The 14,565-nt window shown below is 45.8% G+C and overlaps 1 protein-coding gene across 1 annotated transcript in view; it reads left to right on the top strand.

The window, feature by feature from the left end:
• Positions 1–392: 392 nt before the first annotated feature.
• Positions 393–14,565, top strand: part of SHC4 (SHC adaptor protein 4) — a 124,526-nt gene continuing 110,353 nt past the window's right edge. Inside the window, exon 1 of the mRNA XM_046654652.1 lies at positions 393–1,652. Within this exon, the coding sequence (XP_046510608.1) occupies positions 1,068–1,652 (585 nt within the window). The 5' untranslated portion in view covers positions 393–1,067. The remainder of the gene's footprint in view (positions 1,653–14,565) is intronic.

The raw sequence follows: 14,565 nt of genomic DNA, 5'->3' as shown, positions 1-14,565 counted from the left end.
CTTTTAACCCTTTCATCAGATATCACAAAGTAAAATCTCTCCCTCCAGCCTTATTTCTCCTGGCTACTAGTTTAGTATATTTATGGTGCATGAGTCATCAAGCTGCCGCCTGATTGGATAAAAACCAAGCACCCCTGAGACCATCAGTCAATTACAGCTATTCTCAGCTTCATTCACAGATTTATTAGCTTGCACACACAGAGAGAAATTCATTCAGCAAAGTTCATTCATAAAAATTTCAACACACTGCGTGTCATCCTGCACATCTCAGCCTTCTGCTGCGGATGGGCTCCTGAAAGAAGCTCTGAGAGGAGTCCAGGAGCGAGGGAGGCTCTGGGTGAGGGTGGGCAGGCTGGGAGGGGATCTGAGGAATACCGAGGGATGCAAGCCCGTGAAATAATGCAGAGCAGCGCCTGTCACTAGTGCTCCTGGCTTGTGGCCCAGACGGGATGCAAGACAAGATCTTCCAAGAGAGGGCAGCCATCAGAATCAACGAACTCAGGCAGAACGGCCTTTGGCTCCTATATACATTTTTCTTTTTTCCTTTTTAAAATGAGCAATCACTGGAACAAATAAAGGGTTAATAGGCCAGTCAGTGCCCCGCCCTGTGGGAGCCGGAGGGAGCAGGTTTGAAAGTTCCTGTGTGCAGAAGAAGAGGTTGGGGGTGGGGGGCGCTCAATATTTCTGCAAGGCTCCTGCACCGCCGGCGATGCGGCGGGACCGACTGGTCGGTGCCCGGCCCGGTTCTGTGCCTAAGAGTTGGCGGTGAGCGATCCCCGCCGCCGCCGGCCTGGGTCCGGGCTTTCCCAGCAAGGAATCCAAAGCGAGAAGGCTGGATGCTGCCGCCTGGGCCAGGGAGGGACTGGAATCAGCTGGAGAGGCGTTTTGCCTCTGGGCTGTCACCCTGAAAGGCCCGGGAGTCGAGGCGGGCGAGGGCGAGAGCAGAGTTGGAGAGGTGGCTGCCGCGAGTTGCACGGGGCGTTGAGGCTTTTGCTTTCCGTTCGGTTTATCTAGCAGACGACGAGGCGATTTATGCAACAGTATCCTGTTTCGGCACTGCCAAGGCTATGCGAGAACGCGGTCAGGACAGCCTAGCAGGACTCGTGCTGTATGTAGGACTCTTCGGGCACCCCGGGATGCTGCACAGGGCCAAGTACAGCCGCTTTCGCAACGAGTCCGTCACGTCCTTGGACGAAGGCAGCCCAGGAGGATCGGTCGGGAACAAGGGCTCGCCGCAGCCTCCCTACCCCGCCCTGGCACCTCATCTGCCGGCTGAAGATGCCACCTTGGCGTCCCAGGAGAGCCCCACACCACTGTGCACCTTGATCCCTCGCATGGCCAGCGTGAAGCTGGCCAACCCAGCCACCTTGCTGAGTCTGAAAAACTTTTGCTTGGGTACCAAAGAGGTGCCCCGGCTGAAGCTCCAGGAAAGCCAGGACCCAGCTCCCAGCAGCCCGGCTTCTCCTGAAACCAGTCTAAATAGGGCTGTGTCTGCACCTCCACCGCAGCCGGACCTGGTGGGGCACAGGGCAGCCGCCTTAACTCCAGATGTTTGCCCCCTTCCTGGCCCTGGGGAGCCAACCCCGGGGAGCAGGCAGGACAAGCATTTTCTGCAGCACCTGTTGGGGATGGGCATGAACTACTACGTGAGGGTAAGTCCATTTCCCTATCTGCACTCTTTCTAAGAACTCCTGGGGAAAGGCACATCTCTGTTTTCTGTGAGGGGCTGCACACCACCTGGCTTGGGTCTCGGTTTGGACAAGACATTGTGCAACTGGACCGAGGGGAGGAACGGAGCCAAGCTTACAGGTTTCTCTACGATATCTGGCTTGTATTGGAGTCAGACAACTTTGAGTTCAAAGATATGAACTGGTGCTAACTTGTAGGTAGTTGCCAGGTGTGAGAGTACCTTCTAATAGAGACAGCCAAGATGGTGCCTTCTTGTCCCCATTGGACTTAGCATTCTGGCCAAGAAGAGTCAAGAATTTCAAATCTGATTAGTGATTGAGACCTGGTAGGTTATACTGGCCGTTGTAATTCAGTAGAGATTTTTGTGCTAGAGGAATACATAGTGTCTGAGGGGCTTGAATTATTTTTAAAAATTTAATTCAGCATTTAACAAACACTTCTCAAAGCAGGCTGAGTCTCTAGCCTTGTGCTGGGAGCTGGCCTTGGATCTTGGGTGCACTTTCTTTTGCCCTTATTGCCGATGCTGTGGCAGGTGGGCCTTGTCTATGAGCTATGTGCAAAATCAAGGTCCTTACTGGCCTTGCGTCTGCCCTTGCCCGTTCCAGCTCTGGGTAAAAGAAGAATAGGAGATGTAGCCCCCACACTTCTGGAGCTCACGTTTCAGTTGGGGAGACCAGCAAATGCATGTGAAATAGTAAGAGAACAATACTTAGCAGTAGATGTCGAGCGTGAGAATGATGAGGGAATTCAGGAAAAGGGAAAGGTTGTTGGGTCTGGGATTCATTCACACCGGAATCCTGCAGGAGAAGGTACATCTCGGACGAGATAGCAGATCTGGATTGGCAGAAAGGAAGAGCTTCCTGGCAGGGCAAGAATACGAGCAAAGTCAAAAGCCGGTATCCCTGTCTGCTCTCCTATCATTGTGGTGGCTGCAGGGTGGCATCACATAAGCTGGGCTTACTTGAAGAGGAGGGGGATGCCGGAGGGTGGTGATGATAGAGAGAGTGGCTAGCTCTCTTGTCATAGCTGGTACTCAAGCAAATCTGAGTCAAATAAAGATAAATATAGATCATGGGTGGCTTGGGGAGGAGGGAGCAGTTGATCGAAGCTCTTAAATGCAGAATGAGGAGTCTGTAAACGCTCTGATTGGCAAACAAGAACCCTCAAGGTGTGCAGACAAACTATGACTTGACGAAAGTGGTTTCAAAAAGCTCAGTCGGTGGATTTATTTGAGATGGATTGAACAGGGAAAAATTAGAGATTGGGAGGCCAGTAAGAAAGATGGTCTGAGGGTTTAGGCGTGAGAGATGAGAACATGGATTAAGGTGGAGATGAGAGAAAGGAGATGAATGCAAGAGACTCTGAGAAGCAACAGTTTTGGGTGATTGATCAGATCATTTCAGGTTGTAATGCAAATAACCGAATAGTGAACATTTATTGAGCAGTGACTAGATTGGTGAGCTTGTTATTATTATTTACGGAGATCGACTATTGATAATGGGTTGTGAGGAGTGAAAAATAACTTCAAATTTAAAATTCAGAGTGGGATTAGCGATGCCAGTGATAGAAACAGAACTAGTTGGGAAGGGGAGCTTTTGACATATTAAGTTTACTTTTGACATATTAAGTTTAAAGTAATGATATCTCAGTGACACTAATTTGTAAGTAGGCAATCATGCAAGACTAGGACTCAGGTGAGAAGTCTGATCTGAAGGCATAAATTTGAGAGTTAGCCTAATAGCTGTATCACAAACAGAAAATTAAGGTCTCCAGGAAGGCCAGATAATGAATGCTGGAAGGGATACAGAAAGAACGGGCTTGGGACAGCCTTGGCGAATGGATAACTAAAGCCTCTAGGAAGATAAATTTATGGGACACTCAGCTCTTGCCCTCCTCCACAATGATGTGGCTCATAATGGCCATAGTTTCATGTTTCTACCAAAAGTTCATGGACACATTCTCATTTGTCAAGCTTAAGTGTCTGCCAGGCCCTAATGGGAAAGCAAGTGATTCTCCAAGCCCATGCTCGCTGCACCTGCCTTGCCATCACCTAGACATCCTCTGCCCTCTGCCTCGCCTTTCCTTCCCCTCTGTACCTCCTTCCACCTCCCCACACCCATGCACCTGTACAATTTTAACTGTGAAAGAGTTGCTGTGTGATGTGCATTTCCCCTAGGGAGCATCCCCGCTGGCATTTTAGATTTTTAATGAGGACACCATCTGTCTTTTCCTGGCGATGATAAATGACCCCAGGAAAAGTGCGTACCCTGTGACCCAAATGAACAACCCCGTATTGCCAGTAGACAGTGATGTGAGATGCCAGTTAACATCTCTCTTAGGAAATCAAAATACATGGAAGAGCCTACTTTATTAATTTTTATAGAGTCCTAACTTTGAAAGACGGAAAGGACTTGGAAGTTATTGAGTTCAATGCCTCTATGGGGAAACTGAAGGCCAGAAAAGTGATTTTTTAAGGCCGCATGGGAGAGACTTAGCTCCGGAACCCAAGGCTCCTGGGTGTCATTCTTTGTTCTTTTCACCACGCGTTTCCATCCTGGTGGAGATTCTGTTCCTCAGAATTCTTTTGAGATGTGAGCCAATTAAAAAAAATGAAATGCCAACCTATTAATTTACAGTGAAAATTATCACCCCAAGTGAACCAAAATTGTGATCCCTGTATTCCCATCTGTGGGAAAATGCACATAGGAAGATTTCAATCAAAGGTTGCTCGGTGATGATGGAATCAGAGCAGACAAGTGAGAGAGATGTTCTCAATGGCTAGAGGACATAGGGGCGAATTTTGTCGGCAAAACGCAGCCACGTATTCTACTTCCTTATCCACGTCACATGACTGCTTCCCTCCTTGCCCAAACTTACTTGTTTATTCATTTGCTCATTTATTCAACAAATATGTAATGCAAACCAATTTTTCAAAAGAAACTGTTGCAGGCCCTGGGGATTCATCCACGAATGAAACAGACCAGGTCTCAGCCCTGGTGCAACTTACATCCTAGTGAGCGGAGATAGGCCCTGAGTGAGTAAATATTACTTATTTATTCAATGAGCAATGAAGCAGGGCAAGAAAGAAAGGCAGTTCCTTAGGTGAGATGGAAGGTACTGTATTCCTTTAGTGTAAAAATGGCGTAGTTATAGCTACTCTTTATTTTGTTTTCTTGCATATTTTATCTTCACAGTAGCGACTGTATTTGCCATCTACTCTAAGTTTGAGTTGACTCTGGGTTAAACATCCTTTTTTAAAAATGACTATTCTTTCGGTCTTATGATGTAGAATCAAATACACAGTTGAAAATACTTCACGAATCCTGAACAACTATTTTTCAGTTGCTTTCCTTAAGATCAGACTTTGAACCTCCTGAGGGTCTCTCAAGGAAGGTAGGCCAGCAAACCGTTCTTTGAGAGATACTGAGTCAGGAATGGGACAGCCAGACCCCGATCTGAACAAAGTAGTGAGGTGGGTGTAGTCTGTTAATGCCAAATAGTGACTTTTGTTCCCACCATAGGATTAAGTCTCATTTCCTTCTGAGATCTTTCCAAGTCACTTCGTCCAACCACAAACATTCACTTGCAGGTCTCCCAGGTGACCAGCATAGTCTGTAGCGAGTGTGGAAAATACATAGCATGACCAGTGCGCTCATCTCTAAAAGGAGAGGATTAGTCTGGATGACCGTGAAGGTGGCCCCCAGCACCAGCATTTAATGACTCAAGGGCTCCTTTCTCCACGTGGGAGGTGTTTTAAACATTAGTTCCCTTTCCCATCCCCAAATGAGGACACGGAGACCTCAAGAGCACGTTATCTACCCTACATTTTACAACTTAAGTAAGTAGCGGACAGGATTCAAATCCAGGTTTGGCTCACTCCAAGGCTTGTCTTCTTCCCACCCTCACACTCCACCTCTGAGCGAGACAGGCAGTTCTGGAAGTTTGTGAATGGATTATAGAGAGGACCACCCTGGGCGGGATAGCTCTATTATAGGACCAACCTGTAGAACTTGCCTGCTTGCATTCATTTGCATGATTTCCTTCTCCTCACTTCAGCCTCGCCCAGCCCAGCCATTTCCCCTGACAATACTAGTTTCCTAAGGCTTCTGTAACAAGTATCACAAGGTGGGTGGCTTACAACAGTAGAAATTTGTTCTCTCGCAGTTCTGGAGCTAGAAGTCTGAAACCGAGGTATCGACAGGGCCGTGCTCTCTCTGAAGGACCTAGGAGAGGATCCTTCCTTGCCTCTTCTAGCCTCTGGTGGTGGCCAGCAATCCTTGGCATTCCTTGGATTGTAGATGCCTCCCTCCAATCTCTTCCTCCATCTTCCCGTGGCTTTCTCTCTTGTATGTGCATGTCCAAATTTCCTTCTTCTTATAAGGCCACCCGTCATTGGATTAGGGCCCACGCTCATCCACTATAACGTCATCTTAACTTGATTACACCTGCAAAGGCTCTACTTCCCAATCAGCTCACTTTCATAGATTCTGGGGGTTAAAATTTCAACTTTTATTTTTTTGGGTGATGTAATTCAACCCATAACAGTCTCCAAGAACATTTATTGCAAGGTGTTCGTCCACATGGACGTTCTTGGGTATTGGACTCATCAGCTTTGTGTGCAAACATGAATTTGAGTTGAGGGGTTTTCTTTACTTCCTTTGGAAATCTCACAGTGTACTCTTACCATCCATCCTCCCTTGTGCAATGTTGTAGCTTAATACTGAACCAATAGACTAGCGTTGTCTACTGTCTATTGTCTAGACTAGATGTGGTCCATGGTACCACCGAGTTCTGTCTGCCTCAAGTATCTTTAATGCAGGAAAGCACAGGTCTAGGAGTTATGAGATTTGGGTTAAAGTAATGGCTCTGACACTAATCAGCTGTGTGATCTTGGGTGAGTCACTTCACCTCTCTGGGCCTCATTTTCTTATATTTAAAATAAGAACAAATGAAACAAAAGAAAAATTTGAACAAAATGGCCGCCTAAGATCCTGAGACTCCAGATGTCCTTTCCCGCTGGTCTGAAGTCTCCTTCTATTAGGATCTCTTTTGGTTAGAAAACAGATTCAAGAGAGTTTCCTGAAGGAAATATTTTTAACATCTTTGTGTTAATAGAGAGGAGAAGGAATATCCTTAGCACCCTCTCCCTAACACTGAGCTGGCTTCACCAGTAAAGCAGAAAGGGGGGTGTTCTCCGCGCACGGGCACAGGTGGCCAATTTTAGAGAGACGGTGAGAAAAGAATCTGGTTGTGGAACTGCAGCCAGGTGTAGGATTCCAGCGAGGGGCAGGGTGTGGGCAGGTCCAGGGGGCAGGCCCGGGTGAATGATGGTAACCGGGATTCTGAGAACGTGGCATTGCTCTTGTGGTCTAGCCAGCTGGGCCGGGCTGGGGCTTGGCATCCACCCTGAGGACTGTAGAAGCAGCAAGAGTTAACCCTTTTCTGTGCTCTCTGGACAAAAGTGCTAAGAGAAAAAGGCCCTGCCACACACGTAGACAGTGTGGAAACTCTAACCTTGACGAGGGAGGTTTGTAAAGCCAGGAAACCCCTGAGGAGGCAGTTCCATGGTTCGTGCAAAATAAAGGCAGACCTGAGTGGTGGGCGTCACCACAGCCAATGGAGATGGCTTTCTGCTCTACTGATTTCCCTCGGTTCTGTTATTGATGGTTAAAAGGGAGGTAATATGGGTGGGAGGATATAATTCCAGCCAAAACTTACAATTTGGCATTGAGGGTGTTATATTTTCCTTCCTGTTTCTTTTTGTTAAAGATTTTATTTTTTTCCTTTGTCTCCTCAAAGCCCCCCCGGTACATAGTTGTGTATTTTCAGTTGTGGGGCCCTCCAGCTGTGGCATGTGGGATGCCACCTCAGCATGGCCCGATGAGTGGTGCCATGTCCTCACCCAGGACTCAAATAGGCGAAACCCTGGGCCACCAAAGCGGAGCGCGCAAACTTAACCACTCGGCCACGGGGCCAGCCCCCTTTCCTGTTTCTTTCTTGCAGTAGATGTAGAAGTAGATTCTGCTAGAACTTAGAAAATCCTGGCAGATTTGACCTGTTGTTGTTATTCTCCTTAAACCCTTGCACATCCCTTGGTATTACCAGTCCTTGCCCACCCCTGACCACTAGAGCATGAACCAGAAGAATGAGTCTTAGAGATCACCAAGTCCAAACCCTTCATTTTACAGTTGAGGAAATGGAGATTCAGAGCTGTGAAGTGACCTGCCCTGAGGCACACAGCAACTTAGTGGTGGAGCCCAGAGAGGAACTCCCAGTTCTGTGTACAGCACTCTATTTTCTACCCACATCTTGTTTCACCTTCCCTTACTCCCTGAACTAAACATGCTATGCCAAATGTCTCTATTTGATTAAAATGCTGTGTCTATACTTTTCTTAAAAGACAGAATAAAAGCTTTTTTTCTAATAGGAAAATTGTCTTTACAAAATGGCAGTAAGGGAAAAGAGAGCAAAGAAGAGTGACGAGGAGCCCAAAGTGCATTGGCTTTGCCAGTTTCACCCTTTAGTTTAAGGAGGTCCCTGTGGATGGCAACATGTCCACGTTGGGCCAGGACTTGTACGATGTGCATGGACTGACCCCCATCTCATTCATCTTCCACAGCCCTTTGGGTCAGTTCCCCAATATGGCTTCTCTCCCTTCTAATATCATATTACTCCAAAGCCAATAACATGTCATCCCATGGACTGGATTGAACCGACCCTGTTTTCTAATACAACAGTTCCATCATGAGGAGAGTGATCTAAATGATGCACACGGCTCATGAGTCAAGGCTATTCCACACCCTGCTCTCCAGCAACAGTGATATGAGGTGGCTGGGGTTTCTTTTCCTCTCGTAAAAAATACAAAATTTGGATCTTGGGGGCGTCTGGCCAAATTTGCATTGACCAAGATCATGTTGACCAAAAAATACAGACTTCAGTGCTGCCCACAAATAGCCATTACATGAAAAGATTGCATCCGAAACAGGAGAGTTTGCAAGGCAGTATTTGGAAAAGTCGAGAGGCCTCAAAAAACTGCATTTTTGATTGAGAACATTGGTTGAGATGATATGAAATGTATTGATATCGCAGTAATGATGCTAAGTAAGTATAAATTTACAACCATAAACTCAGGTGTATACGAAATGTCATTTAAAAATATATTTTTAAAATTACATGAAACCAACACCAAACCCTTTCCTGCTTGGCTGGCAATAATTTCAATTTTGGTCATTATCTGTCCCCCAACTCTAACCAGGATCACATAGCGAGTCAGGGGGCTTATTTTGTGCCCCTAAATGGGGGAAAGGCCTGTGACATTCAGTTCATTGTTTAGGATATTGATGGTCCCCTAAAGACTGGGGGCACCCCCATGTCTAGACCTCCATTTTCACACTAGAATCTCTACCCATTCTGGGAGCCCCTTGCTGAGAATCCAGCCTCCCTAGCTGCCCCTCCAGCCATTCCCCTTGGGAGGCCTTGTCACTTCCTTGGGACCCTGCAAGGATGCAGATCGAGGGTCCATAATGCTCAGAGACCCCCCCAATATCAACCATCCATCCTCTTCCCATCACTGCCTCTGAAGAAAAGGGGGGACAGATGGCTCAAGCAAGTTAATGGGAACTCCAAAAGCAACCAGCAACCAAAGAGGTGGTGATGGAGGGAGGACACAGCAGAAGGGCACAAAGGAGAGGGCAGCCCACCTATGGAGACGTTTAAGGCTGGGCAAAGATGGAATGAAGTTTAAAGTGCTGCTACCATTTGTCAGGGTCAGACACTGGCAGCCAAGGATTCTGAAGGCAAATGAGGCCGGAAGGCAGCTCTTGGGAGGAGATGGAAATTATATTGCCTGTGGGAGGTTGATGGGATCGAGAGCGGGAGGGAGGGAGAGAGAGGGAAAAGAATGCACCGTGCAGGCAGTGCCTACCCAGAAAGAAGCTGGAACACGGAGGACATCAACCAACAGTTTACTGATATGTTTGGTTTGGTCAGATTAGAAAAAAGAATTCTTTTGGATTAATTTCCAACATTTAAAAACCAAGAAATTCCATGTAAAACTCTGAAATTCTGGCTTCTCAGAAGAGCTGGCAGCACCAGGCTGGCTATTCCACACATCGACTGATGGCCAGAGCTGGTACCACGTCACAGTCCCATCCACTTTCACTCACTTATGTCACCTGGCTGCCCTTAAAGGCGGCTGGATTTGTATACCACCTGTGGCATTGGAACAAGAAGAAATTTCTAACTCCTTTGTTTTCCATTTTCCAATTCCGAATACTTGGGAGAGAAGCTGAGAATGTTTTCTTCTTGGGCCACATGCCAGGGCTTTTTCTTTTATGTAACAGGACTGAGTACGGGGGCTGAGCGAGACCTGTGAGGGGGGGCCTGCCTCCCAGCTCACAGAGCCTTTTCCCATCCTAACAAAGTTGCAGAGTTTTTGAGGGCAGTGGAGCTGCAGGACTAGCACAGACCATGGGTCAGAAGTTAGTTTGTACCTCGGTTCTTTAGGGCAATGAATTTTCCCAGAGAAATAGCGTTAAAAGTTGATAAGCTTTCTCATGTGGTTAAGGAGAGGATTAAGTGAAAAAATACATGTAAAAAGCTTAGCACAGAGCCTGTCACATAGTAGGTCCCAGATGGAGGGAGGAAAATGAACTTTCAAAGGTCCAGGAGTGACTTTGGGTGAAAAATTTGAAGTAGGCTAAATTTGATTTGGGCGTTTCACCCTGTCCCTTGGGCATTCTTTCTCCTGGCCAGCAGTGCCACCCCAGTGGAAGTTTCTTCCCTAAACCTTTCCTATGGTGCTCCCCAGGGCAGGCCTGCCCTCCTCTCTGAAGTTGTCCACCACTTCTCCACTAGTCCACTTTCCTCTTCCCTCAGTGCAGCAGAGTGAAAAGCACTTGCTTTTGGAGTAATATTTATTTACTTCATTGAATCTGCATTGTAATATTTCCCAAAGTTTGCTAAGGGCCGTCTACATCAGTTAAAAATGCAGATTCCCAGTCTCCGTCCTAGACTTACTGGATCAGAATCTCTGAGTCTGGGGCCCAGAAACCTGCTCCCTATGTGATTCTGAAGCACAGAACATTTGGGATGTGCATTAGGAGGTAATAGTGAAGGGAAGAATAAAGAATTGAGTCATTTGGCTCCTGAAAAAAATCTAAGCTACGTCTAATTTTCTCAAGTTTTCTTCTTTTTCCTCTTTTAAATCCACAGATTCTCTAAAAATTACAGTTCACTCTCTCACCCCCACCCAAACAATACTCCTATGGCTTCCACATCCAGATCAAGTGATGGCATGAGAATGGGGCAAAGCAGCCACATGTTGCTATGACTCACCTGCAGATCAGCTGTGTCCACGTTAGCAGCAGACTTGACCTTAACTCAGGCGCACTCTGGGCTAAATGGCGTGACAGGCTAGCGTGGTATCTACCGTTATTGGTACCTTTATTTCCATAGGGAAATGCACTAAGAGTTTTAACAACTATCTTATGAGTACCTTTTAAGAACAGAGCCTGTCTTGGGGTTGGAAACTTCCTCTAGTTGGAGGAGAAGCAGTGACAGGAAGCAAGCAACTTGAAGAAAATTCCTGCATGTTCTAAAGACAACCCCAGAAATTGGATTTTTTCCTTCACTGTCATCAGATAATAATTTATATGAATCATTTATTAGGAAATGGTGAAATGTATAATTCAAATGTAATTTTTTCCCTTTTTTTTTTTACCCTAGTGCCAACTCTAGGTCCTTGAAAGGCATTCCCCTCCCTCTCCTCTCTTCTTAAATCATGGTTCCTTTAACCCTGGACTCAGGACTCAGACTGATACTTTAGACTACAAAGTTCTGTTTCACAGTGAATTCAGCTATCCAAGGTCACAGGGCTAATCAGCGGCAGAGCAAGAACTAAAATTCAGGTCTCCTGACTCCCAGGCCAGCGCTCTTTCACTACCTTTTGTGAATAAGATATAATTCTTGCATGAAGAGGTTACAGGATGAAAAGAGAACAAAGACGTCCACACAAATTACTGTAATACAGGGTGATGTGTAATAAATGACACCAAAGTGATACAGGTAAAGCATGTGGGAGTTCGGGGGGCAAGGGGACTCCTTCCATCTGAGATGATTAGAGTAGTTTTCATGAAGGAGGAGGCATCTTAACTAAGTCTTGAGAAAGGGCAGAGATGAAGGAAAAGCATTCTCTGCAAAGAGAATGACGGGAGTGAAGACACGGGGGTGGGAAAGTGGAGGATGCATTTGGGGAAGACTTGGTTGGACAGTGCATGAGGTCTATGTAGGAGATCAGAGGGAAAATAAGATGGACTGATGCTATAGCAAAGTTGTGTGTGTCTGAAAAGTTGGGTTTTCCAACAGCAAACTATTGAATATTTTTTTATAATAGGGGAACGACAAACTCAGAGGTATGTTTTAGAAAAATTATATGGGTTGCAATGCTCAGAGAGGATCCAAAAGAAGGGAGACTGAAGAAACAGAGGCCAGGTGAGAAGAACTATTGGAACAAAAGCAGTGGCAAGAGAAATGGGGAAAGATGTGAGATCCATAAGAGGAGAAAGTGAGGAGGCAGGAGGGGTTTGGGGGCCAGGAGTGAGTGCCATTTTGCCTGTGCTGCATGAAGCTGCCCTCAAAGCGTCCAGGTGGGAATCTCCAGCAGAAAACAGAATGGTTAGGACTGAAGAGAAACTATTTCCGTTACTATCGTCATCAAGGCTCAGGGAATAGACAAGGCTACCAAAGAGAGAGTGTAGAGCAGGAAGGGAGGAGGGCTTGGGTGTGCCACAATTGGTATTCCATGGAAAGGGAGGAACAACAGGCATCGGTGATGGAACAGCAGCACGAGGAGCAGGATGGAGAGAAGACAGGGTCATCTAGGGAGAGGGAGGAGAGAGTTTCGAGGAGAGAAGGATGGACGAAACATTGTCAGAACCCATGGAGGAGTCAAGGAAGATGAGAACTGAGAAAGAGTCATGGGTTTGGCGTTTTATCTTCCTACTTCCCCTCTCCACTAAGATGTTAAATTCAGCTGTTGCAAACCAAACATCCTATTGGATACCCAGCACCTCCACCCAGTGGCACCTCCCAGTTGTCCGAGAGTCATTCTAGACCACTCACCTTGTCTTACTCCACACAGCCTTCAGTTATCAAGTCCTGTCAGTCCCACCTTTATGACATTTCTCATACCCATCCATTTTTCTCCATCCCCACGACAGTTTCTAAGGTGGGGACTATAGTGGGCAGCATTTTCAGACTTACTGCTCAGCTTTCTATGGAACTGCTATTTCATGGAACTACTCTTTGCAAAACTCTGCTGTTGTAGCTTTCAGTTGAAACTAGGAGATGAATAATCATAATACAAGGTAGAAAATGATACATACCTATAGAAAATAGTCAAATACATCAGCATAGTGAACTCTAAGAGGTAGAGGCAACTTAGAGATCTCTACTTAGAGAGGTAGAGACAGCTGGGTGATCAGAGAAGGCTTCGAGGGAAGATTGTGGTATTTGAGATGGTCCCTAAGATTGGATAGAAGTTTAACCACAGGGAATATAAAAAAAAGGTATTCCAAATGGAGGGCACATAGATAAGGAAATATAGGTTATATATAAGATAGGGCATTGATTTTAGTTTGGTTAGAGTAGAAGCTGGTTGGAAAGGACTGGCGGATACTAAACTAAGACTTGAACCAGGTTATAGAAGGCCTTAAACATCAGGCTAAGGAGTTTAGATGCTTGAGCAGAGGCATGAGGATTCATTTGTGCTAGAGAAGGGAGTGACTGGAGGTGGGGAATCCCTTTCAAAGGCTATTACAGCGATAGTCAAGGTGAGAAGTGTCTATATTAGGGTCTTGATAGAGGGGGTGAAGTAAAGAAACACAAATAGAGATATTGCAGAAGAAAAATTTGATGAAGGGGCAAAGAGGGAGGGCAGATCCCAGTCCAACCTGCCTGAGGTTGTGAGGTAAGGGCCTGAGGTGGAGTGGGGGGCCACGCCAGTAAAAGACATGGTGGACCACAGGAGGAGAAGCAGTGTTGAGAGGGATGGTAAGAGGTTTGATTTTCAATATGTAGAGCTTGAAGTTGCAGAGAGCACTCTGGATGAGAGGGAGATGTCCAGCAGGCAGGCAAAGTTGGGGAGAGCCTTGGGCCTGGGGTGCACTTTGGGGGTCAAGTCAAGTGATTGGACATTCTTAACTAACAATTGTCCCATTAGGCAGAGAGATTTTAGCTGATTTTTGAGGGTGGTAAAGAATGGAGTGTTTTAAAACATTATATAGTACAAGGCTTCTTCTCTGATGAAAATGTTTCGTATATACTTTTCACACTTAAGTTAAACTTACAAAAATGTGCTTTTTGTGTTGTAGATTCAAGGCCTTTTCTCTCAATTTTATACATAGTAGGATTAATATCTCTTTTCATCAGTCTTGCATAAATTCTACCCAGACTTTTTCATCTGCATTCCTCCTTTCAGTATCTTCAAAATGAGATGAGCTCTTAGAGACATCGTCAAGGCAATCTGAGTACAGAATCCGTTTCATTTTAAAAATCTTTTAGAGTTCTTTTATCCACATCTAATTTAACATTATTTTTAAAAGCAACTTGTCTTCATAAAGTCTTTCCAAATCTTCTGACTTAATTTTCATAGAAGTGACTCACTTTTTCAAAAATCGACACTCACATTTTATCAGTTTGTTTAATGGCTACTTAAATGATGTGATTTCAATAGCAATTACAACCACCATAAACAGGTGTGGCACAAACATAGCAGGATTTGGGGTAAATCCACAATTCAAATGGTGGCAGCAGAAAGCGTGGGCATTCTAGTAGCCTGCTGACTGCAGCAAGTTTGTTAAGTGGCAACCAGTTAGC

This window comes from Equus quagga, chromosome 2 (genome assembly GCF_021613505.1).
Source record: "Equus quagga isolate Etosha38 chromosome 2, UCLA_HA_Equagga_1.0, whole genome shotgun sequence".
Classification (NCBI taxonomy): Eukaryota; Metazoa; Chordata; class Mammalia; order Perissodactyla; family Equidae; genus Equus; species Equus quagga.
Note: the sequence above shows the minus strand (reverse complement) of the source record. Positions and strands in the feature narration are given on the sequence as shown.